General features: G+C 35.5%; 3 protein-coding genes across 3 annotated transcripts; 1 reads left to right on the plus strand and 2 right to left on the minus strand.

Moving 5' to 3' along the window:
- Positions 1 to 4,742: 4,742 nt before the first annotated feature.
- Plekhm1 (Pleckstrin homology and RUN domain containing M1) lies at positions 4,743 to 6,993 on the minus strand. The gene has a single exon (XM_077438131.1). It carries the CDS (start codon positions 6,879 to 6,881, stop codon positions 4,812 to 4,814), a length of 2,070 nt encoding a protein of 689 aa, XP_077294257.1. The 5' UTR covers positions 6,882 to 6,993; the 3' UTR covers positions 4,743 to 4,811.
- Positions 6,994 to 8,864: 1,871 nt separating this feature from the next.
- On the plus strand, positions 8,865 to 11,059 carry RpS8 (ribosomal protein S8). The gene is made up of 6 exons (XM_077438132.1): positions 8,865 to 9,024; positions 9,609 to 9,715; positions 10,015 to 10,114; positions 10,188 to 10,363; positions 10,535 to 10,664; positions 10,886 to 11,059. The coding sequence occupies exons 1-6, from the start codon at positions 9,021 to 9,023 to the stop codon at positions 10,993 to 10,995; spliced, it is 627 nt and encodes a 208-aa protein (XP_077294258.1). The 5' UTR covers positions 8,865 to 9,020; the 3' UTR covers positions 10,996 to 11,059.
- On the minus strand, positions 11,028 to 22,044 carry Spn85F (Serpin 85F). Its single transcript, XM_077438130.1, has 4 exons — positions 21,470 to 22,044; positions 15,274 to 17,043; positions 14,915 to 15,053; positions 11,028 to 11,333 (listed from the first exon to the last, which is right to left on the minus strand). The coding sequence occupies exons 1-4, from the start codon at positions 21,866 to 21,868 to the stop codon at positions 11,200 to 11,202; spliced, it is 2,442 nt and encodes an 813-aa protein (XP_077294256.1). The 5' UTR covers positions 21,869 to 22,044; the 3' UTR covers positions 11,028 to 11,199.
- Positions 22,045 to 26,610: the final 4,566 nt, after the last annotated feature.

A 26,610-nucleotide genomic window follows, 5' to 3' on the forward strand; every position in this document is an offset into this window, starting at 1 on the left:
TAAGATTATTCATAAGAAATCAGTACATTTTGTGAGGGCTTCTGAACTTTTATAAAAAAAAGATAGTTTTCTTTATTAATTATTAATTAAAACACATATGAATATGTAATTTGTTATTTTATATATATATATAGATTATATTTAAAATATATCTATAATGTGTAAAAATTGTTTCTAAATGGAACAGATCCCAATCGTCAACGTGTGACATATCTCTCATTTTTTTTATTATTTTAATATAATTCACATCATCAATATTTTGGACACGTCGTTTATAATTCTCGCCTAATCTATATATACATTTCAGTTGCTTTTTATTATTATCTTTACTTATTATGTATTTGGAAGTTCATAAAATCATTTATACAAACAGTTTACGCCCGATTTATTATTACATCTGAATCGAATGGTAGCTTTAAATTTGAAAATAGTTCCAATACAATTTTTGACAAATGGAAACATATGAAACATTTTCCGTTGCAGCTACATTTTGATAATAAATCTGACGTAAACTGTAAATTTATTAAAAATTACATTAACGCATTGCAAAAACTTCATCGATCAGTATTCGAATTATAAAACTATGTGTCTTTAAATATGATTGCAATTGTGGTGGCCAAAAGAGTACGTCCGCTCTAGACTGATGGCCGCTCACGTAAATAAGACTGCCGGGCGCTTTTTAAGTGCATCGTTCGCCCCCGGTATATATTTATGTGAAACTCTAATACATATATATATACATATGTAAATAGATACATATTTATTTATGTATAAACAATATTGATTTTACCATTCACATTAAAATGTACAATTATTGAGTGTGATATTTTTAATTTTTAAAAAAGGAATATAGTATATTTTTATTTATACAATTTTTAATTATAAGTAATATATGATAATATATTTATACCACATGAAGATCTCATGTTATATTAATAATGACAAAGTATATAGAGTAGCACTGCCGAGGGGAAGCTGATCCATTTTGAAAAATGTGAATATATTATAAATAAATCATTATAAATGCGTTATATACACATATTTGACTATTGTTCGCATATTTTTTAACAATGTTTTTGTATTGCATAATGTATTTCTTTCTATTTATTTTTCTCATAATCGATGTATTAAATTAACATCACGACCACGAAAACACTATAGCTTTTCCACAGTTTTTAAATCTTATTCAAGACTTATATTATACTGTATAAAACAACGACCTTACAATTTGTCAAATTGGAGAATATATAATGTATAAAATTTGACTTTCTCTGTTAATTTAGTGTCCTAAACCTTTGAAGATTCAAAACTTAATTTATCCATGTAAACGTAACGATGAGGAAAAGCTATAAACTTCTCGGCAACGATAGCATACATATTATAGATTGACTGCATAAATACTAGTGTTTTGTTTGGAACGTTTGAAAGTTTGTGAAGTTGCGCATTTGTATAGTTCATACCGGTAAAATTTAGCTTCCATAATTTAATTAAAAAAAAAAACATTTCATTACGAATCATTTGCAAATGACAATGAATTTTTAAAGCCAAGATATGATATTTTACTTTGTAGTAAGAAAAAATGTGATTACATATATATATTTAAAGAACATAGAAAAAAGCCTTAAATATATATATATATATATATATATATATATATATATATATGAAGAATCTATTTGTATGAGTGCATATTGTATTCGTGGTGTGCGCGAATGGAGATTGAACGTGTGCGTGTGTTATTTATGTAAGAGTGTATCGGATGCAGCATCAGCGGTGTGTCTAACGCAATACAAAAATGTGCAATAATAGTTAAATAAATAATAATCAGTATCGTTGTGTTCGCACGTAGACAAATACGGCCACTCGTACGAATCCGCAATTTGTTCACGTGTATATATAAAGAAAAAAAGGCTGTAACTTTGATTATGAAGTTGGTGAAAACCTTCATCTCGCTTTTATCGGATGAAGGACAGTGTATTTCATTTGCCTAACTTGCATCAAGTTGCGCCTTTCACTCGACACATATACATATATATAATATATTAAAACGGATATAAGCGTATTTTATTCATTTTACGAACGTTTGAGGCCATCTTCTTATTTAATTTGTATACGTTGTGCTTTCTGTTTATTAATATATTATGTATTTTTAATTTATTTCAATTACCATTTTGAATTGTACTGTAATTTTTTTTTTACACAACACGCTTTCCGATTTTAATTCGATCAATTTTCAATATAACTTCTTTTAAATTGCATTGTTATTCTCGCGGAATGTTTACATCGTTGAACATTGGATCTAATTCCAACATTGTAGAATACTCAAGAGCGTATTTCAAAAAGCTCAATCCTGCCTCTGTCGTAAAACTTGTCCATTACTAAAGAATCCTCGTAACTACATACGTTACAATATGAGTTTCAATGTTCAACAATTTAAAATTCCATCATGCTTACGATGGCTCATTGACGATCATTGTTAAAATGCGATAAAATTAAATTCATCCGTAGCGTATCCATTCTAACGAGTCGACATCTAATTTGATGCAATCAATAATTTTGAAATGTACTGAATTTAAAAATCATTTTCTATTCATGTATATACATATATATTTGAACGTTATTGTAATGAAATTTAAACAAAACATTGTTAGTTTTCTTATATTCGGCTTAACCCTTTGGCTGCTACGAGGTTTTTCAATGTCCAAGCGAAAATTGCTAACATTTGTAATTATTTTGAAAAAAATTAAATATAATATTTTTTTTTACATACTTACTTCGCCGAACGCTTGTAATTTTTATAATACTTTATATACATTTTTAGAAGCAGTTATGGACTCGTGCTCTCTCTTTCTGTCTTGCTTTTACATGCGTGCGTGCGAAAGAGATACCTACATATATACACTAAATAAGTTTAGACGATTATTTTCCGACGCTTTATTTTTTTCAATAATCTATTTTTAGACATCGATGTATCCTAACAAAATGCGATATATTCGAAACAGGTAGCGGTCTTTCTCTCTTTCTTTCTTGGTTTTAATTGTGTACGTGTGAGCGAGACACACAAGGATGTGAAGTTTCTAATAATCAAATATTTTTTCAACATGTATCATAAACATTTTGTATGCATTTCAGTTGCATTCGATTGATTGCATGAATTCGTGACGTCTCGTGACCTATATAATTGAAAGCGGATTTCTATTGTTTTTTGCCATTTATTTTAACTCTGCAAAATGATATCGGACAGTGAAAGTGATGAAAGCGAAATAATAGCTCCTCGCCGAGGAACTCGACCAATCAGCAGCTCTACTGATTCTGAAAATGAATTTATCGACAATAATCAATTCCCAAGTAATAACTCCTTATATGACATTGACAACGAACCCGAAATTTACTTTGATGATGAACCCGAAATTGAAGAGCTTTTATTTAAAAAATTGATAAATGTTTATAAAGCTTGATTGTAAAATAAATATAAATACGTATACAAAAAAAATGTTTCGTGCCACTGATACGCTGGTGGCTCAAAGAAAGTATTGAAATACGGCAATTAATGACGAAAACAACGATCGTCGTAGCAATCTTCGCCGATTTCAAAACAACGATTTATCGTTGTTGTAGCAGTCAAAGGGTTAATGATTACAATCTATTTAGAAGTAGCGTATTATAAGACGACGTACGTGCGAAAAAAAATCGACGTGTGTATTGTGTAATAATGATTATTGCATCGAGGCGTGTTTTATTTTGTACATATTGTATTTTACTTTAGAGAGTTCATCATTGAAGGGAAAAATAAGCAATGTTTGTCGGCTTATACGTATGTAATGTTTTGATATGCAAAGCTGAAAAAATTCGATGTGCGTGTGTGGTAGAGATTTTATCAGTGTGTAATGTCTAATCGCTGGATTTCATCTGGATCTATTTTGTTCTCGACAATGTCAGTATGTACATACATAGTATATTGAAGCAAAAATTATTTTAACAGTTTCGTCATCTTTTGTTTGCCGGGCGGGCAAAGTCAAACGTTGCTTGCTCGGAACATGGATCGATTAAATGTAAATAAATTATTGTGGAATTCATTTTACATTAGTTTTATTGTCATCGTCTCCCCTATCCATTTCCCTTTGTTTTGTATACACTATCCACGATAGCAATATTTGACAAATATGCACTTTATAACGAGCTATCAAAGTCATTTTTGGAAGATTTTGTCAACACACGGACAAGGTGATCAAAATTATAAATATTAAATTTTATCTATAATTATTTTATTATTTCAATATTAAAAAAAAGCAAACCATACTAAAAGAATCATAATAAATATAATTTATACATAAAAAATACATGACATTTACAAAAATATAAATAAAAATCAAAATTGAAGACAATCATAGTAATAAATAATAGACTATAATCTAATATGCGGGTTTCTAAATAACTATAGCCCAAATTAATTAAAACATTCTCAATAAGATTGACGTTGACCTACTCTTAAAGGTGAACTCAAACTTACAGCTGATCATCTCCAACCAATAACTTTTAATGTAAGCATATTACACCTACATATATATGTTTAATTGATGATGTGCTAAGAATTGCAGCGGTTTGAGTCCAACTCATTAAATGTTTTCATCTAATGATAGGCCTAGTAACATATATATATATATATATATTAATTATCACTGCTGTGATGTTCTCGAATTGTACATAATAAAATACTATACAAAATATATATATATATATATATATATACATATGTATATTTAAAATTTTCATTAAATTAAATAATATATTACTGTGTTAATATTTGATATTTAAGAATTATTATGTACAGCATCGATAAATGATTTATTTTGTCTTTCCTTCTTGCGTCTGCATTTGGGGCATGGCTTTTTCAGATTTAAACATTTAGCGTGGAAAACACTCGAGCAATCCCCGCACCTATACGTAGTATGAATATCGAAAGGATACAATATTTTCGGGTTGTTGCACACTTCACAGATGAAGCCCTTCTGACTGCAGAGCCAGCAATCCTTGACGTGGCTTTGTGCGAAGCTAACTATCTTCTGGAGTTGACTAGCGAGCGAACCGTTGGATATTTGAGCCAAGTCCGATATCGAGTACATATGCACGTGCTCGTACAGATACTCCCTAGGCCAAACGCGCTTCTGCAATTCTTCTATTATAGGCTCGCGGCAGGTGAACAGATAGGCCTTTAAAAAGTTGAGTTGAATCCGTAGAATTTGCAACTGCGCCATTTCACCGACACCTGTGTAAATGAGCGTGTTAAGTTTTTTCAAATTGATCAGCGGTTGATGTTGGAATTCGAGCAGGAACATTCCAGCACGCTTCGACACCGGATATCGATGGAAGTCCCAGTTGTGTACGACGCGCGCCGGTATCATAAATACGTTCGGATCCATACAAGACGTGCAAAAGTACTGTCCGCTGAATGCGCATACCCTGGCTTTCGATATAGTCGTACCTAACATGTCCTTGCAAGCAATACATTGATAATCTTGTGAATCCAAGCCATACTCGCGGGATAAATTGCCGACGTGCGACATCATCGTTTGCAATTCTTTCGAGTCGAACAGAGTCGATTGACACTTCGAAACGACCTCGAAACCGAGTCCGGCGAGCAGCGGATCATCTGGAGATGCTGGTTGTTCAATGGACTCGTCTATCGATTTAGCTTCCTGATCGTCGATCACGAGCTTCAACTCCTTGTGCAAGTCTTTGACGACGTCCCGCAAATTTGGCGTTTTGACGAACGTGCCAGAGCCGCTTTCATCCGTTAACGACATTGAACTTTTAGATTTGTGACTCTCCAAGCTGTTCGAAGACGTACTGACTTCGTTCTGATCAGTCGACCAAGCGGTTTTTCCACTCAATGAATTCCCCATAATGGAATAGTCCGGACGTATGATCTCTCCAACAAACTCTGTACTGTCACTATTGCCGGCGTTTTCAGATTGACTCGGTTCTTCTTCGTCATAGTCTGTTGTTACATCTGTAACATTATTCGAAGAGTTTGCTATGCTGGACGTGTTGGCTTTATTCCTATTAATTTCGTCCATGAAATCTTCAGGTGTGTTGGATAATATATAATTAATGGCTTCGTCTTGATCCATCGCCAACATCGGACCGATGCCTGTTGCACTCGGGATCCTATTTGAAGAGTTCGGTATTGGAATTTCAGGTTCGATTAACATGCTAGCGACGTCCTCTCCCGGTACAACGGGACAGGTTTTCATCGTCGGCATCCAAACACCGGATAACATGAGTACTTCTTCAGACCAAGAATTGAGAAGGCTGGAATTCATATTCAGTTCTAGTTGTGGGATGCAAGATTCGACGCCTTCGAGTAGTCTTTGGGTGACGTCGAGAAGATCAGAGTCCCTTATGTATGCCGTATGTGCGTAGTAAGGCTTGGAAGCGTTCATGTTACGCATGATAGTGGATAGGTAAGATGAAATGAGGCAGTCGTTAAGCGCTATGCGTATCCAGGCTCGGCATTGTCCCACCTCGGTGGAGATGAGCGACAAGTTAGTGATGTGCTTAATATTATCTCGGTGGGACAGAACGAGTAGAAGAGGCCAGAAACTCGGTTGAGGGCGCTGATCCGGATCGCCAGTTAAAGCGCTACGAGCTTTCCTGAAGAAGGTGTCTTTGAGTCCGTGTAGAAATATGGCTTCGAGGGCGGAACAAAGGGAAGCTGCCAACTCGGCGGGTACGGCTTTGTGCGCCGCCCCTGTAGTCGGCTGTTGATATTGGATACCTTTGACGCTGTCTGAAAGGTTCTGCATGAGCGAGTCTCTCAGGAGGGCTTCCCTCTGGCGAGCCTCGCGCGCCCCCGTCGCCCCCCTCCACAGTCTGGACATGTCGTGAGGCTTCGAACTACGTCAACTCGTTGGCTGCAAGTCAGCGTTGTTCGCTGCTGCACTTCATACCGTCCCGATTAGTCTATCAGCTGCGATCGCGGTTTGTTTGGATTCTGACGTTTGTACAAATGTCACAAACCACTTGTGACGTCATAGTCACTTGTGGCGTTCAAGGTATACAATAATTGCTTTTCGCCACTTTATTTTTTTTCAGTTCAGTGAAATACTCAATAACTTGAAGTTCATATATACATAACAATAACAAACAAAATAGTTTTATGATGGACACTATGTGATAGTATTAAGCAAAGTATATTTTGTATAAATATCTGATTTTTTTAAATACGCATACATCTATTGATTTGGTGATTATTGCAAACAGAATTATAGTAGTCACCAATTTAGTAGTCGGTGGTCTCCAATTATAGGACGGGTGAAAGGTTTCGACCGTTTCCCGGCCTATGGAAATTCAGTTGAGTTTGAAAGAGGAACGTTTATTTTCGTTCAATTGGTACAATGGTTATTGTATGTACGAAGAGGTTGTTACTTCGGAGAAGTGATCTGGTTGAACTCCAGAGATTCAATCTGGTGTTTGTAGCTGCTGTGTGGATTTATATACGTTTTGGGTTGGAGCGTGCTGTGTGCATTTGCTTTGTCTTCGTTTCCAGAACATGTGTGTTAGGTGTCCTGATGACATCACTGTCGGGTTTCGTTCGTTTGTTTACGATCGAACGTTGAATTCTTTCTTCTGGAATGGTCGAAGGGGTCGTTGCCCATGAGTTATGCGTGTTTTGTACAGGATCGATGATGAGATCGGTGGTTCTGATTTGTATTAGCAAAAGTCGTGCTAGATTCCTACAGAATTATTCCTTTCACAATTTTTCCAGATGAGATGATTTCTGGACAGTGATTATTCCGATCACAAAACAAAATCATAAATCAAAGTGGCCTGATTCTTTTTCATTAATGTTTCGATTGAATGGCCGCGTCTTTGATCAATTCTCAATACACAATGAAATGTTATCAACGACGTCCCGAGATTATATGCTGCTCTCAGGCAAAATTTATAATGCAGCCCCTTCTAAAAATGTTATACGAACAAAATAAAATCGTAATCATAATACAAAAGATACATATTGTAACGTAGAGATTAAGTGATTGGGACTCGTTAACCACTGGTTTATTAGCGCTTATCACCACATCTCGCGTTCGCACCAATAAAGCCTCAGTGTATAAATGAGCTGTATACGATAATCAATAAGGTCTCGCGACCCATCGACCAATGATCTTCCTGTGTGGAGAGTAGCCGATAGGTATAAATATTAGGCGATTTTGGTTCATGTTTGATTCAGAGCTGGTGGGTCGAAGCATCAAGAATAATAAAATATCTCTACCACTACTACTGCGTATTTCACTCCTATCTCGGAAAGTCCTCTACATGTGCACGCTACAATATTTTACAATACATATTACATATATAATATACATACATTAATGGAAGATTTTTATAATGACCACATATAGATCAGTTAAATATTGTAAGTCCATCCGTGAACGGAAAATTATTTGTAATGAAATATAAATTTAAGGTAATAATTTCAATAATTATTTTTGATATATTTTCCATCATCATCGCTGTCTTGCTTGCTAATGCGCCGAGTATTTTTATGAAAACAGATGAGAATTAAATACGCAATCACATTTTGGTAAACCTATTATTAATCTGGCTTTCTAAATACTGCTTAAAAAAATTAGAAACAACTGGATTTGGATTTAAAAATTAAAAATACAGGAGAAACACTACAATTATTTGTCTTGTTAAAGTTATTGGCTACTTGAATATATGTACATATGTATATAAATACATACATTTATGTATTACTAATTAATAATGCTTCTGTTAATTTGTAACTGATGGCAATATATTCGTTTATTGTCAATTAATGTCGATTTATTAGTGGTAGATGTTACCGTATGGCCTATGCAGTATGTAGTGTTTTCCACGCCTAACGACATTATATTTTAGGAAGAAAATTGAAAACATTTGAGCATGGTCGTAGTTAAGGTTGTTTGGTTTCACGGGTTGGCATCGGTGTCGGCATTGTTGTGTTGGTAGTTCTTTCCTAGGCGGCCGCCGGCATGGGTGAGTGACTGACGCGGCTGTTCCCGTAATCTGCCCCAATCGAACCCCATTCGGGGCATCTGCCCTCGCGCCCCCGCCCCCCACACTCTCCGCGCCATCGGGAATGCGCCCTCGCCCCCCGATGGCGCCCCCGTCGTGCTCACCAACCGGAGACAGGACTTTGCTTCCGTCACACAAGTCTCGGAGCACACTCTCCTTTGCGCCCCCATCTCGATCTCCATCTCCATACAAATCACTGGGTGCCATTTCGGCGCCTTCGCCCTTCTGCTTTCTCGTTGCCACAAAACCCCCGCGTCCACTTTCTGTTCAGTTCCTCGAGTCGTTTGAGGTTATGTTGCACCTCACCACTTTGTACTTTCCATCTGTCAACTTCAAACTCGACCGCGTTGTATTCTAACCTATAAATTAAATCAATACTACTTTCAAACATGATTGCTCCTTTGACACATGTGAAAATCACTTCCGTATTGAATGAAACTAACGTGGCAACCCGAAATTCACTTGACTGAAAAAATGTAAATTCAAAGAAATATAATACTTTAATCTTATTTTGACTTTTTCTAATGTGTCGTGAATTTATGCAGGTATCAGCCGGGATCATTGGCATAAGAGGCGAGCCACCGGAGGCAAAAGGAAGCCTCTGCGCAAGAAGAGGAAGTATGAGTTAGGTCGCCCAGCAGCCAACACCAGGGTACATATTTTTCATCTTTTATCAATGGAACATTTAAGTTTATTCAATGAGACAAATAATTTGTCAATTCTGTTGTATTTGTTTCATGGCTAGAAAAAATGCCTTAGTTAAAATTTGAATTGAAATGATGAATAAAGATTGCAAGAGACCGATTCATATCCTATTGCTCGTTTTGAACATGGTGATACGGTTCCATGATTTGCTTGTCATAGTTACTCTGATTACGTTTATTATCAAGTAGCGTATACTCATCTATGGTATTTTCATTTCTTATATTTATTTTGTGATTTGATTTTCAGCTTGGTAATCGTCGTATCCATGTGGTCCGTACACGTGGAGGTAACTTGAAATACAGAGCGCTCCGTTTGGAAACTGGCAATTTCGCCTGGGGCTCAGAATGTAAGTGTCCGCTCTCGTCCATTTTCAATGTGCATATTTATAGACTAGTTTTAATGTCTGATTTTCATTTTAGGCACCACCCGTAAAACTCGTATTATCGACGTTGTCTACAATGCCTCGAACAATGAACTGGTGCGTACCAAGACATTGGTAAAGAACGCAATTGTTGTTATTGACGCTACTCCATTCAGACAATGGTACGAGAGCCATTACTACCTACCCCTCGGCAGGAAGAAGGGAGCCAAACTGGTGAGTGATACTTCTCTATATTGTTGATTTGAACGGCATATGATTAAAATTTTTTGCGTGTCATCTGACCTGAAATGATTGATTACCCTGCAGCATCTGATGCATTTATCTATTTGTTTAATTGATATTTCTTGGTAATTGTGTATCTATATTTGTTTATTTTCGTTTCAGACTGAGGCCGAAGAAAAGATTTTGAACAAGAAGTTTAGCAAGAAAACTGCTAAGAAGTACGCCAATCTTCAACGTACTGCTAAAGTTGAGCCTGCTCTTGAGGAACAATTCCATACCGGAAGACTGCTAGGTATGTTATGTTTGTTTAGATTATGCTTAAAGCTCTTCGGTGATGAAAACTATGCTTGAGACTTTAACGGAATATGATTTGTTTTAAATTGCTTCCTTAAGTTTTTATGATAGGCAACGTCATAGTTACTCTGAGAAAAGTTTATTGTTTTAAATTTTTGTGAAGTAAATTTATTTTATGAATTTGTTCAAAGTACTGATTTTTTTCACTTTTACTTACAGCTTGCTTAAGATCCCGACCAGGCCAATGCGGTCGAGCTGATGGATACATTATCGAAGGAAAAGAGCTCGAGTTCTATCTTAGGAAAATAAAATCTAAGAAAGCAAAGTAAATTAACGGTTTATTGTATAAAAAAACAAAAATTATGGGGTGAATAAAGTTTATTTACACGCCAATCTTTGTTTGATTTTATAAATACAGTTGTTTTATATCCTCACGTTTTCATTATCAGACCCAAGTCTGTCTAATCTTAAATCACAACCAAATGAAATTCCAATTAATAAATATAATTTGTACTAAATGTGATGTTATTTCCTTATTGTATCCTGGAATTTCTGGGATTAACAATCTTGCCGGCCATGAGGGCTGTGTGCATCTCTGAATCCATCACGAAGTACAAGAACGGATGCGTCGCCGCAAATTCTATCGGTAGCCTGTTCTGTGCGTGTCCTGTAAAATGAAAATTATTTATCTTCTATTGTGTTACGTTAGCGCTATGTGATTAGTCATAGGAATGGCACCATTGACAAATGGCTGGAAATCGACGTTCGTAAATGACCGATGATGGCGGCAATTTAATGTCGGAAATGAAAATTGTCGTTGGTTCGCGCACAACACAATGGAATTGCAACCAAATGCAATTTGGAGCAATTCAATACTGCAGCTTAGGTGGAATTCAAACGCACAGCAACGCTGTCTTTAGTTTATTATAGGTATGTATGTAGTTGATAAAGTAAGTAAAACACTACATTTGTATATTGACCTTTGAAGGACGGAGCGTCAAGATTGATCGAGTGTCCTGAACTGGGGTCGAGTAAGACACCAGTATTTTTTAATCAAAATACAGCTTTTCTCAATACAAATGGGTTCAATATATATCAATCATTTTATACATCAACGAAAAAGTTTTAGTCCTACAGAATGCTTTTGAATATTTTTGTAATAAAAAATAACGACAACCATCGACATGCAAATGCACATAGGTAAGGCCAACAGGCGACTGAATGACTCAATAGCCACGCGCCAAAAGTGACGATAATAAAGCTCTTTTTCTCGCATTGATTCATCGATCAACAAGAATGTGCAAGCGAACTAAAGATATATAATACACATAGATGGGCCCTGACGTGTGATTTTGGTCGGAGATCTTGTCTTCACTAACTGAGGGGTGCGGGGGGTTTAACTAGCGGGGAAGTTGGGGAGAAAAAAAGTTTTTTCCCTACGACGCAGCGGTACCTACCTACCTACTGAGAGAAACTGCATGCGCCATGCATTTTGCATGCGCCAAAAGGGAGACCAGTATAAAGCGTGAGGGCGGATCTAGTGTATTATACATCAATGAAGCGAACAGTCAAAAACATGACTTATCGCTATCGTCTTTAAATCATCTTAGGAACGTGGAAATGTATATTTTACGATGTACCCCTCTTCTAAATCATACAAAATCTATTAAAATAAATTTCTTGTAGTTCATTCTAGGAATGCAAGAAATAGAGGGTGTATAGCTTTGAAAACCACATAGTTATTCCGAAAAACGTAAAAATTGGGGCACCTCATTTCGGTGAGGGAGGGTTAAAGTCCAGAAAAATAAGATTCATTTAATATTGGGTACTAAGTGCCTTTAATAATGCTCTTGTTCACTACGAACTGATGTGATAACATTATAAATATATTATTAAGGTTTAATTTTAATCCAATTGTAACGTTTTCCCAGTTCTGAAAGAGTTGTGGAATTCAAATTGTGTTTTTATGGCCAAAATCGATCTTTTTTGTGGCCAGGGAATGTTAACGATAAGTGGCTCTTATTTTAAAATGCAAAAACGTAAGTACGTTTAGTCCTTGAACCGGACGATTCTTTACAAATTCTCACGGCCGACAAAAAATAGTTATGGGAACTGACCAAGTAAGGGAATTGGCGTCGCAAAAAAGTCTTCGTAACATCCGCTCTGTGTGTTGGTTAAGATTGACGATTGCCTCGACGTAATTAGTCTCGAGGTGGTAAACCGTTTGTGACTTTTTATTGCCGTATCGTCTTCTCGGATCAGATAAGTGACAATTTGAACGAAAATAAGCCATTGTGCTCCTCAAATTTAGCGACTATAAAAGTTGTAGCGAAGCAAGCTTGCATCACAAACACAATACAAACTTTTCGTCATTTCCGAAAATATTATAATAGGACGCTTTTGTTTGCTTCATTTTAACGATTTTATTATAAAGGGTTTACTTGGATTGTTGAAATGGTATGTACGTACATACGAAGCTGTTGTTCCTTGCTATGTATGCATGTGTAAATACGGTAATTGGATTATTACTCACATTGCGATCGCCCAAAAGACACGATTTTTGCCATGAAAATCGCGAATACGGAATATTTGGCAATAGAGTTATCGGTAGTATGGTGGAATTTTCGGCTGCCAGATGTTCCGTTATAGAGATTTTTGTGACTTTTGGGCGAGCGCTTTGTGAGCAATAATCGCCGAACCGTAAATACATAATCTATAGCAGTTTATGAATTTATTTTATACTTAAAAATCTAAATGGATAATTATTATAAACTATGCCAATTACTGTGTCTTCACATAATAAAGTGTGGATAATTGATTATTTGTAAAATTCACGAACTGGAGTTGCGTTTGGATTTTCTTCCGTCAATATCGAGCCCCTTTAGAGTGCATATGACGCATCATTTTTCATAACTTTGTCAAATAAATACTAGTGTTGTACCCGATGAAATATCATCGCATGGGTTATGGCATATCAAGTTAGTAAATATAAAAAAAATTAAAAGTAATTTGTCGGTCCTGTGTTCAATCCGCACGCGGTCGAATTTTTTTCAAATACCTTTAAATATATTTAATTTAACCTTTAAATTCAATCGTTTATTATGAAAAAATAGTAAAAACTACATATAAACAATATTAAACACCAATAGAAAAATTAATTAATTAAATAAATTTTCAATAGATGGCGCTAATTACTCAAAGACTTAGCGCCGTCTATTAGCCTAGAGGAAGCATTGGTAGCAATAGTATATATAGAAGTTTTTCTCTTTTGTTATTATATACATACATATGTACGTACGTTTTGTTGGCAGTGTTTTATCTGTGATGTATATACATACATATGTATGTCGAATCGAAACGACTATTATAGTACGGCGAGCGTTATCGCAGACATACAGAATGGCGCTATCATATATATATGATAAAACTTCGTGACATTTAACTTTTCTCCGGGCACATCAAATTAATAAAAAAATGGATTTAAAGGATTAAGATTTTTAAATTTATATTGGGGCCGTCGACACCGTCAATATTACTTAAAATATGTTCCTTATCCAGTTCCCATATAGCCACCACAGGTGACTATATTGATACAGAAAATATTATAAGTAATATTGACGGTGTCGATGGACCCATTGAGAAGGGTAAGTTTTTCGTTTGATATAATATCTTGTATGGGTAAACGGACTACTAGTCATATGTTTTCTCGTGACCAGTTTTAGGGTGTGACCAGTTTTCTCGTGACCAGTTTTAGTGTGATGGGTGATCACGTGTGACCGATCTAGAGCGACCGGTTGTCCTGTGACCGGTTCACATTTGACTAGTAATCACTAGAGGTAGGACCGGAAGCGTGCTGTTTATTGTTCAAATGTTGTAAATCATTTGTAAAAAAGGTTCGGCAAAACTTTAACAATACATTTACAACATTTGAACAATACACAGCCCCTTCAGGGTCCGGGCTTTAGCTAATCACCGAACCCTTGTATGTAGTTCTTTCTTTCGAAATTCGAAAATCGTGTTTGTCTTTTCTTTGTGACGCTGAAAGATTAAAACTAGTTTTCAAACAGTATTTGTTGAATAGATAATAGGCACGTTTATAATACATACAAGTATATATGTAAATTATTCATGTTTTTTTTTTCCTTAAACCTGTCAATATAAAGAACAACAAATCGATTCGACAACAAAAAATAACGTTTGCAATCGACATGTGACACTTTTGACAGGAGTCAATTAAAATTCACTTACTTTTTTTAACATTGGGCTCCATGTATTTTCTGATGGACACCGTTATGGCTTGTTCGATGTTCCTCACATATATATTATTTTCCGCGGTCATTGGCCGAAAATCTTTCTGTCTAGGCTCGAAAGCGTCGCATACACCCAACTGAAATTACAAACGCACACGACATTTAATACAATAATAAACAACAGTTTGGCCTATAAAACACTTTTCATCGCCCGACTGCAACTGTGACTACTCGAAATTGCGATTCGTTTCGCACACGGGCCAAAATGAGCAAATCAAAAGCTCGTGTTATGTAATGGACGATGAATGACGAAGCGGTTCGATTTTGAATGCAATTCGAAATGCAAAACTGGCTCACCTTTTGCAGATCGCCCGTGAGGACGACGAAACCCTTCAGCGTAAAAGTGGGCACCCAAGCTCTGACGTAGTTCATCGTCAGCATCCTGTTGATCTGTTCCAGGGTTGGTGATCTGTTCGATGCCAGATCTTTAATCAATTGACGCACCCCATATTCATAATCGGGTAGAATGATTAAGAGGTAGTATTCGCTAGTATCTAATGGAAGCTTGAGAGCCATCGATCTGAGATAAGGCACATATGCGAATTCTAGGATCGTATCGTACCTCATATAAGTTATTTCTACTTTTTCGAGTCCGTTAGCGAGAAATGAGCGTTGATGCTGCAGATGATCTACCTCGTTAAAATCTGGATACCTTGGATTGAATGGTCGCAAAAACGTTAAATAGTCATAGTCGGCTGGGGAAATAAATTCATGTTCAAATACAGATCTCTTTTTTCTAGATTCTCCTGGATTCAGTGTCGTTTCTGAAATGGTGGAATCAAGAAAAATTGTCGATTGATCTTCTGAAAGGGTCGTCGGTAGTGTTTCTCCTTCATCAGTGGTCGTGTCGATGTTGAACATTTCAGTGGTAGTTTCAACTTTAGGCATTTCAGTGGTTGTTTGATTATTAAATTTTGTGGTCTCTTGTTGACTAGTCGCTTGGGTCTTTTCAGTTATCGTGCTGGTGGCGACGGCTTTCGTTGTTTGGGTCGATGTTTGGGCATTCGTGGTCCTCGTTACTCTATTGGTCATCGACGTATCTGCTGTATCTTGGGTCATATCCATCGTAATCGTCTCAAATGAATCTATTGTTGTAAAGTCAGTTGAAGTACTGCTTGTAGTGGCTGCTGAAGTAGTTATCGCTTCAGTAAGGGGAGGTTCATCAGTGATCGTGTCGATGTTGAACATTTCAGTGGTAGTTTCAACTTTAGGCATTTCAGTGGTTGTTTGACTATTAAATTTTGTGGTCTCCTGTTGAGTAGTCGCTTGGATCTTTTCGGTTATCGTGCTGTTGACGACGGCTTTCGTTGTTTGGGCATTCGTGGTCCTCGTTACTCTATTGGTCATCGACGTATCTGCTGTATCTTGGGTCATATCCATCGTAATCGACTCAAAAGAATCTGTTGTTGTAGAGTCAGTTGAAGTCCTGCTTGTAGTGGCTGCTGAAGTAGTTATCGCTTCAGTAGGGGGAGGCGTTGTTGTTGTTGTTGAAGCTAGAGTGGTGGTAGTTGTTGGAGCTGAAGTAGTAGTTATAGTCGTTGGAGCTGAAGTAGTAGTTGTAGTCGTCGGAGCTGAAGTGGTTGTTATTGTCGTCGGAGCTAAAGTGGTTGTTGTTGTTGGAGCTGAAGTGGTAGTTGTTGTTGGAGCTGAATTAGTTGTCATAGTAGTCTGCTCCGTGTTAGTGGTAATAGGGATTGTTGTAGTGGTCGGCATTTCTGTGGTTGTTTTCATCTGAGTTGTAGCGACCGTTGCTTTTGTCGTCTCTGCAACTGTACCGGGCATGAAAGTATCTTGGGATAACGAAGAAGTCATAGCGACAGTTGTTGGAGACATTGTTGTGACGCTTTCTGGTTTATCCGTTGTTACAGTTGTAATGTTCATCGTGGACATAGTGGTGGTAATAGCTTCCGTCGATTGATCATCTGAAGCGTTGCTACTAGCAGATTTCGGCATGTCAAAGTCATAGCCATAAAATTTTAATATGTCTTTATACTCTTGCGTGAATGTGACGTTTTCAATGTTGAACACCAAACCAGCGAGGAAGCCCTCTTTGGGTATGAAGTAGCTCTGAAAGGAAACAATGCCTTAGTTCAACTGCAATACAATAATAAAATAAAAATAAAAGCAGCATGATATACATATTCAACAGTACAAAATCACAAAATGCGAACAATGGGTGCTCCAAGGTTGTGATGGCATTTTTGTATTGCCGAAAACGTGAATAATGACACTTATCTGGTGAGCGATCGCGCCTAAACCTGTCATTTATTTCTGGGTTAATCTAATGTTAATAAATTTTGGAACAAACGCTGAATGTCATTTTTTTGTCTACAAAGTTCCATCCAGTTCCCCTGTACATATTCATGATGACTAATTGACTGGTTTGAAAATCGCGTGCAATAAACATACTCATCCGCGAGTTGTAAACAACTGGTTGACATCAGCCATTAAGATACAGTTAAGTTTAAGATAAAATCATGATCATAACTGCATTTAATTAACGCGCTTCAACGACCACTGAACCCTATGATGAGAGAGCAAAATACAAATTGCTAATTAGTGTTTGAAAATTAATTCATAATAATTTCTTAGTAACCAAGTTTTCATTATTATGAATTTTTGTATGTAGTATGTAAAAAAGTGTATACAAAACTTGAAATTACATACTTACATACATATATACATGCATATGAACGCAGGAACCATTTCTACTAGCAAATATTATCATCATTCAGTCATTTGCCTTCCACGGCTGGATGAAGGCCTCTCCAACACGCTTCTATTCTTCTCTATTTTGAGCAACTCTCATCCTTCTCACTCCACACATTTTTCATCCACTAATTTTCCTTTTGGTTTTCCTTTCACTCTTTTACATTCTCTCATGTACCATTCGAGCATTTACTTCGTCTATCTAGCCACGTGACCCACCGATTGCAATTTTTTTTATTCTCACCCAGGGGCGGCTCGTAACTTTAAAAACAGGTGGGGCAAAAGGAAGGTAAATCTGCCTCCTACATATATTTTTTTTCTAAAAAATCGAACTTAATATATTTTTAGTAATATTTAATGCGATAGAAATGTCTTTTTTATAAAACTATCGACTTCGTTCATTATGTGTTCTAAAAAAATAAAAATCCATATATATAAAAATGAATGTCTGTGTGTGTGTGTGTCTCAAATAGGCTGCTAAACCACTGAACCGATTACGATGAAACTTTCAGTATTTGTTGTCCAGGAAGATTACTGTGAAAAAAACGGGAAAAAACGGTAACGGAAACGGGAAAAACGGGAATGAGTGTCATTGCAACGCAATAATTTCAAATGTGTTCGCTACCTGCGTTTTTCCGACAAATGGGAACGGGAACAGGAACGGGAATTGCATTCGTTATTATAGCATTGCAACGCATACTGGGGTTCAGCTAGTGTTATTAATAATATATATTTAATGATAAAAATGAAAGAATTGACAGTACATTAAACATCGTCAATGTATACTGGACAATCTCAAGGCCTATGTACGTATATTTTGAGTAAATACTTCATTATTTCGTATATCTCTAAATCTGAAGAATGGCTAGGATTTGCAAATTTCGAACGTTTATGCTGAGATCAACCTATTCAACTCAATGCAAAGTAGGATTACATTGATGCCAAACTGTGGGAGGAAACTGTCACTCCTAGATAAGTTCATTTGGTTTCTATGATATTTATCGTATGTATTGAGTCATTGTTTAACCATGTGGTTTGTTTGACAATAGTCAAAGTGACAAAAATTAATGGGTAGCGGTATAGCGACCGTGAGAGCCGCCCCCGATGACAGGTATGTGATAACGTTTTCACTCTCGAAACCATGACGGTCGAATGATTCGGAATGAATGGTGACAAAACACCATAGCACGATGGCATCCCCGACAATTAAAAATCATTTTTGAGCTAGCTGACGATGGGATTCTGCGAGATAGAAAAAAATGGGAACGTGTCCCTGACTGTATACGGTTGATAATTAAGAGGGCTGGACAGCAGCACCTTGTCCATACAAACGTACTATACTTCTCCCTTCCTCAATTATGGCACTAGAGAAATTATTTTTTAATATGCTATGGATATCCACCATTGGGGTGCATCTATCGTTTTATTTTTTCGATTAATTATTTTTTATGGGAGCTAGGAGCCGCCAAACATCTATAAAATCGCCTCGTTTTACACCCACGAAACGGGTCCAGCGTGCTTATTTAACGGTCGATTTAAAAAAAAATACGCCAATAGATGCACAGAAAGTATCTTTCTCATACCGATGATGAATTTTTTTTAAAAATTGGTCCAGTTTTGGAGGTGAAAATAGTAGAATACGAAACCTCGATTTTGTCAATTTAAAATACGTTTTATCTGGTCGAAGCGCAACTGTCGCATTCACTCAATATATATATTGATATATATTGTCGCATTCACTCAATATATACATACACTCAATATATATATCGAAGAAAGGAACGGTAACAAAATTAAGGTTTCGGGTGTACAGCCCTCTTAACATCAGAAATTGATAGCAAGCATAAATGATAAGTATGTACTCTAAATGGATATATATATATACATACGTTACAATTGGACAATTACACAGAAAACACAATAAAATCGTTAAAGAAAGCATACACTGCAGAAAGCACGACAATAGACATTGCTACACGTGCACTTATTTTCGGAAACGATGCAAAATGCTCGATTTACTTCGTTTTGCAAAATTTCTTGACATAATAACAAGAGGTTGAGTGACTGACGATAAATTTGAATTCATTTCGGTACAATTAATACATTGAAACTCTCGGTGGTTAGCGTTAACGCTAACCACCGAGAGTATCCTGGGTTGATCTCGATTGTAAAGAATTTATTCCAAGTATTTCTGCATTGTTGCTGTTCAGACTTTGATATTTGTGACTACACGTCGACGTTTCCTACCAGATTTTGCCAATTTATCTGATTTCATTGTAGAAATGGTTCCTCTATCAAATTGGCGAAAACCATCCTACCCCTATAAATTGATATACATATATACGTTTGATACCATAGATATCGCCCAGGGCCATCCCGTAATGACATTCTCGATTGTAAAGAATTTATTTCAAGTATTTCTGTATTGTTGCTGTTTAGACTTAACATACATATAGTCGATTGTTTTCTATCGGAGTTTGCCGGTTTAACTTATTTCATTGTTGAAATGGCTTCTCATCAAATTGGCAGAAACCACCTTACCTACTATATGAATATGATTTCAAATTTATATACACATGTACAAGCTAATATCATAGGTGTCGCTCAGGTGTAACCCAAAATGGCATCATGGTAAAATATAAATTAAAAAAAAGTAAGACATACTTGTATTTAACAGCTCGAATGAGTATCTAGAATCTCTGAATTGCAAACTTAACGACAGATCGTTAATAAACTGTATGTAACTGGAAAAGTGGATTTTATGGGGGCATTTACATCCGTCAACTTATGAAAGTACACACTTGTGAAATCACTAAAAAATAAACCTAAATATCTTATACAATAGAGATCTTAAGATTTTTAAAACAATATTTTAAATATAGCCAAAATATTTTTTTGATAATACTTATTTATTCAAAAATATATATCTTTCTATCACACTTCAATAGATACGATGGATCATCAAGAAAATAAAAATAAGTAGTATTATTGACATACACATATACATATCAGTGGCGTGCGGTGTTAATTTCTCCGTTTCTATCGCACACCTAAGTAAAACTGTGCGATAGAAACATAGAGATTTCGACCGCACGCGTATATGTATTTAATACAGATTAACGAGTAAAACACTAAAATGGTACCTACCCAATATGATGCAATAAATTAAGAAAACTCGAGGGAAAATTGGGTAGATTAACTAAAGAAAACGCGATGAACGATCAACGACAAAGGCAATATTTGGGGGGGGGGCTGGGGTGGGCAGCCGCCCCCCCTAGATTTGAATGGGACTATCCACGTTGTTTAATGTATTATTATGAATAAAATGGTATTATAAATAAAATGATAATATAATAATAAAATTATAGTTTTCAACATTTATTTAATGCTAATTTTATATTTTTTAGTTTAAAAATAAAAAAAACTCAATGTATTTTCAGGAGATTATTTTGTATTTCTTAAAACAATTCTACTATTAATTTTATTGATAAAAATTCGTAAATTAAATATAGTTAAAATTCATATATGAACACTCATTTTTTAATATATTATACCCGCCCTCCGCCCTTAGAAAGTCATTCCTTACTGGTCAAAAATTTTGCCCCCCCCCCCCTGAGAAAAGCTCAAATGACGCCCCTGGACAACGGTTGCACAAAATAAGCAGGAATAGAATTAAAATTAAAGAAAATTGAAAAGCTTTCCACCCAAAAGACGTTGAAAGGTTGAATCTAAAGGTTGACTTAACTTTAAAGCATCAAGTACAAAGTTTGCAAGGTCTACTTACTCTGAGTCGTCGATGTATATCTCGGAATCCAATCCTGAGGATATCTCTGTTTGAAGGCAAGTGAAGAGCTTCCCTTATCTGAAGGGCTGAAGCACCATCGACGCCCTCATACAAGGCGACCAAAATCCCAATGAGACCGTACGGCGAGAAGGCAATGTTATTGTCGTTGAAGAAGTCGTGTTCATACAAAATGTTGACTGCCAGATTGTTGGTGATGTAAACCATGTAGTCTGCGGGGCGAATGGCCGGCGCCCTCGGGGGCGGAGACTCTTGTTGAGGGGCTCCATATTGGGCGAGGGCCCCTGAAATCCACACCACCGCCAGCAGGAGACCCGCAAGCATAGCGGCCGTGTTACCCACACCGAGACCCACTGTTGAATGCTGACCACGAACACCCATCTAACACTGACCCTCCTGCTACCTCTCGTGTCTTCTCTTCAACAGTGGTGGCTCTCGTGCTCTTTACAAACTACTACCACTTCAGCTGTTGTTTCAGGTTTTAACTGAATCATAACTGAAATTCTTCTGTTATGTTCCCCTTCCAAAACTCTATCTAACCTTCTCTCGTGTGATACCTGCCACAAAGAAGAAACGCATTCAATTGACTAACGATAATTATATGGTGATTAATGTAGCTCAGTACTACTAATAAGTATTTTAGCAGTATTAAAAAATATCTTTTGTACAGATGCAAATGATTTGACTGAAAAATGCTTTCAATTAAAGGCTTTGGTTAGGTTAAGGTGATATTTATTTTAAAAATCTATTATGAAATTCGTTTCAAAGAATTTGTATATATGTATGTTGTACAGTACTACTAATAAGTATTTTAGCAGTATTAAAAAAATAGCTTTTGCACAGATGCAAATGATTTGACTGAAAAATGCTTTCAATTAAATGCTTTGGTTAGGTTAAGGTGATATTATACATACATACATATATACAAATTCTTTGAAACGAATTTCATAATAGATTTTTAAAATAAATATCACCTTAACCTAACCAAAGCATTTTTCAGTCAAATCATTTGCATCTGTGCAAAAGCTATTTTTTTAATACTGCTAAAATACTTATTAGTAGTACTGAGCAACATACATGGGTTTGGTGCAAACGATCGAAAAGCGCCAGACAGATTGAACCACAGATTAACTGGATGGCTGCTTTAAACGCAATTCTCGACTTCACAAATGAAATATTGCACATCAAATGACGAGTAACCTTTCGATGTGCACAGATGCAATTATTAAAATGGTAATTATTAAAATTGAGTTGGATCTTTCTGGCGAGTTTAATAAGGCAAAATTCGGAACTAAAGTATCAGAAGCACAGAGCGTATACAGGGTAGGTATTTCGGTACTTCCGATAGATTTCGCTTAATGTAAGTGCGAGCAGTGCGCAAGCATAAGGTACACGTGTCGTTAATCTGTGGTTCAGTCTGTCTGGCGCTTTTCGATCGTTTGCACCGCATCGATGTATGTTATAGTCGAATTGTATTTTCAGTTGTAATATATTCCAACTGGCGTTTTAGGCCATTCATATTTGAATACAATTCAACTTTTGACAGTAGCATGGCTCGGTGGTTGGGCTTTTACCTAGCACCGAGAGGTGCTAGGTTCGATCCCGTGAGTTGACCTCGATTGAAAAGAATTTGTTTTGAGTATATTATCTGTAATGCTGTCGGTCAGACTTGGATATTTGTGACTCCAAGTCGATTATTTCCTATCAGAGTTTGCCAATTTTCGTGTTTCGTCTCAATTTTCGTCTCGTGTTTCAGTGTCTCATAATTCAGCGACTTATATTATAAAAGTGCTGCATTGTTTGTAATTGGCCAAGAAGGCGCATTGGTGTTTACCTGTCAGATCTTCCTGGTATATACATATGTAAAAAAAAATAAAGAAATATAAAAAAAAACTAGTAAATTATAACTCTACAAGCACAAATATACTTTCAACAATGTGCGCCAGTTAAAATATAAGATCTATGACAGTTTTGATGTTTTTACGAATGCTTTAGAATTAAAAAATCAAAATGCGTTAATATTTGCTAGGTATTACGAATATTTTGACCAGTTGTAATGTAATTCGCCATTTGAATCAACTTACGTGGGTTAAACGGAATACATACATATATTCCAACTAGTCAAAATAATATTACAACTGAAAATATACTTCAACTATGTATAACGGTTGTTAGATGGTATATATTCTAACAAATCAAAATATATTAGGCAGATACACTTCAACTGTAAAATATACATACATATACCCTATTTTAATGAAAAGGGTACGGAAAAAGCTACGTGACACGACATTGGTGCTAAAATTGTATGCGGTGGTTTTTAGTGAAAAATAAATCAATGGCGAGAAGAGATTCAATTTATTAAAAAAAAAAAACTAAATAAACTACTTGAAAGTTTAGTAAATCCATTATTTTGTGAAGTGTACTGCATGTCGAATCTTCTTATGATAGTTACATACATATGTATATTTCATTTTGAAACAATATAACCGAGAAGTTTAATTAGTTACGTTTACTAAAATTATAATGGAACTATTGTGGAATCAAAGTATATATTTGAGTTGGGTCATTGTCTATGTGCCATTATTTTGAATATGCGCTTGCTCCCATCGAATGATAATAATTTGATGATGGTATCCGGAAGCACGTATCGTAATTAAAGTCCATTATAGTTTTTTACTAACAAATACATTCCAATAGCAACATTATTCCCTCACGAATATTATTAACTCGTTTGCGATTAAATAATTATAGTAAGTACATATCTGTGCATTTCGATACACCACTGGTGTAGGATTTTATAAAAATTCAAGGATGCTAGTTGATGAACTGGTTGAACCCTAAAAAGGCGTCTCATTAGTTTAATCGTTTTTTTTTTTACAGATCGATCGTAAGTTTTGTTGCTGAAAATAGTCTTCACAAAGGACGTATCCGTATAAATTTAAAACGTACATACATACATACAGAAGTACATATATATAAGTGCGTAATATGAAAAAAGCTGATTATTCACAAATATGGATAGTTGCAATTTTTTTTTATAAATTAATAAGTATTGTATGTGCGGTGAAATGTTCACTATCGTATGTATTTGCCATTTAGCGGAATTTTAAAAATTGAACAATTCAAAAATATTGAATTACACAAGAAATATATTACATCTACATATGTATTTACACATTGATATATGAATTGTACAATATATACATACATATTTTTTGTATTGATTATTTGTATAAAGATACTCACTTTTGTAACCTTATATTCCTTAAATACATATGTAGATGCAGTCATGGGTTGGTCACATCCGAATTTTTTTCTTCGATGTACATACTTTCGATGGATATAGTCGCTAGATGTATTTTTCATATTGAAAAATCATTGCATATAAGGCTTTTTTAAGGTAAAATTATTATTTACTATATTATGTGAATGAAAATTAATTAAACAGTTCATGAATTTAAAAAAACTTTATATAAAATTTCACAAACTTTATAAAACTTTTTATGATTTTTGTATTACATATTTCTTACGAGCTTCTTATGATAATGTCTTTTCAAACTTAAGTTGTTTTATAATTTCAAAATTCATTGTTTTCGGTGTACAATTCGTACATATATTGTGATCAGTCAGTAGGGAATAAAGACAACGTCACAGGTTTTTTTAATATTACTTCTTTAGATTTGGACTGATCGGGAACATGCATCTCATTTGATTAAATACTATAAATTTTAATTAAATCAATTATTCGTTTACTAAAAGCTTAGACCAACAGAAACTGCAATGATACATGTTAATCAGAAACTTGTTCTGAAAATAAGTCTCATAAAAAACCAAAGCTGTGAAGTCGGATCAAAATCTACCGACTCCGACTCTGACTTGAACGCTTTTAGTAAGATCGACTTTTCTTGCCAAAGTATAAAATTATTAGTAATTAAAACAATAGATAATTTCAGAACACAAAAAGATTAAAGGAATTAAAAAAATCATTAAAAATTGACATGCAACCCAATTTATTGAATTATTGGTAAAAATGTAGGTATAAATAAAAAGTAAGTATACCTATATTTTTTACCAAAAGTAAATTAATGCGAAAAGTGAGAATAAAAAAAAAAACGATTGGTTTTGGTTAGAAAACGTCAAAATACATGCATTTCAACGACATTATTAAATTTAAATTTGTTAATGGACTTGCTTGAGTAAAATTGGAGACTATAGTCGACACATACCGTGACACATCAATTAATAATAAAATAATTAAAACGAGTCGCAATTGTTTGAATTTGACTTCAATTTTGTCTGAAATTCTCCGACTTCACAGCCCTGTAAAAAACAACCACAAAATTGGTCAAATTTCCCTTCCTTCCCTCTTTCCCAGGGGCGTCTTTTTAGCTTTTTCCAGGGAGGGAGCAAAAGTTTTTACCAGTAAGGAATGACTTTCTAGGAGAGTATATTATGAATTATCAAAAAATGAGTGTATATAAAGTACAAAATAATTTTCTAAAGCGAGACAAACGACAAAATAAAATATATTTGGGAGTTAACATTTTTTTTCTGGGAAAAATTGACGTGTTTATACATACCTGAGAGTGTTCTAAGTAATTTCAATATTCAATTTCTGTTAGTTTCGTATTTCAATTCAACTTCATAATAATACATTAAACAACGTGGATAGCCCCCTTCAAATTTAGTTCCCAGATGCCCCACAAAGTGACGTCGCTGTTCTTTCGGTAAACGGACTACTAGTCATATGTAGAGGTAGGACCGGAAGTGCGCCGTCTACTGTTACATTATTGTAAATGCTTTGTAAAAAAGGTTCGGCAAACCTTTGACAATGAATTTACAACATGTGAACAATGAACAGCGCGCTCTGGGTCCGCTCTTTAGTCATATGTGAAACAGTCACAGGACAACCGGTCACTCTATATCGGTCACACGTGATCACCCGTCACACTAAAACTGGTTGACCGATTATAGGTTGTGACCAGTTTTCTCGTGAACAGTTTTAGGATGTGACCAGTTTTAGTGTGACCGATCTAGAGCGACCGGCTGTCCTGTGACCGATTCACATTTGACTAGTAATCACCGAACCGTTCTTTCTTATAATAAAGGAGGTTTGTAAA

This window comes from Arctopsyche grandis, chromosome 9 (genome assembly GCF_051622035.1).
Source record: "Arctopsyche grandis isolate Sample6627 chromosome 9, ASM5162203v2, whole genome shotgun sequence".
NCBI classification, from domain to species: Eukaryota; Metazoa; Arthropoda; class Insecta; order Trichoptera; family Hydropsychidae; genus Arctopsyche; species Arctopsyche grandis.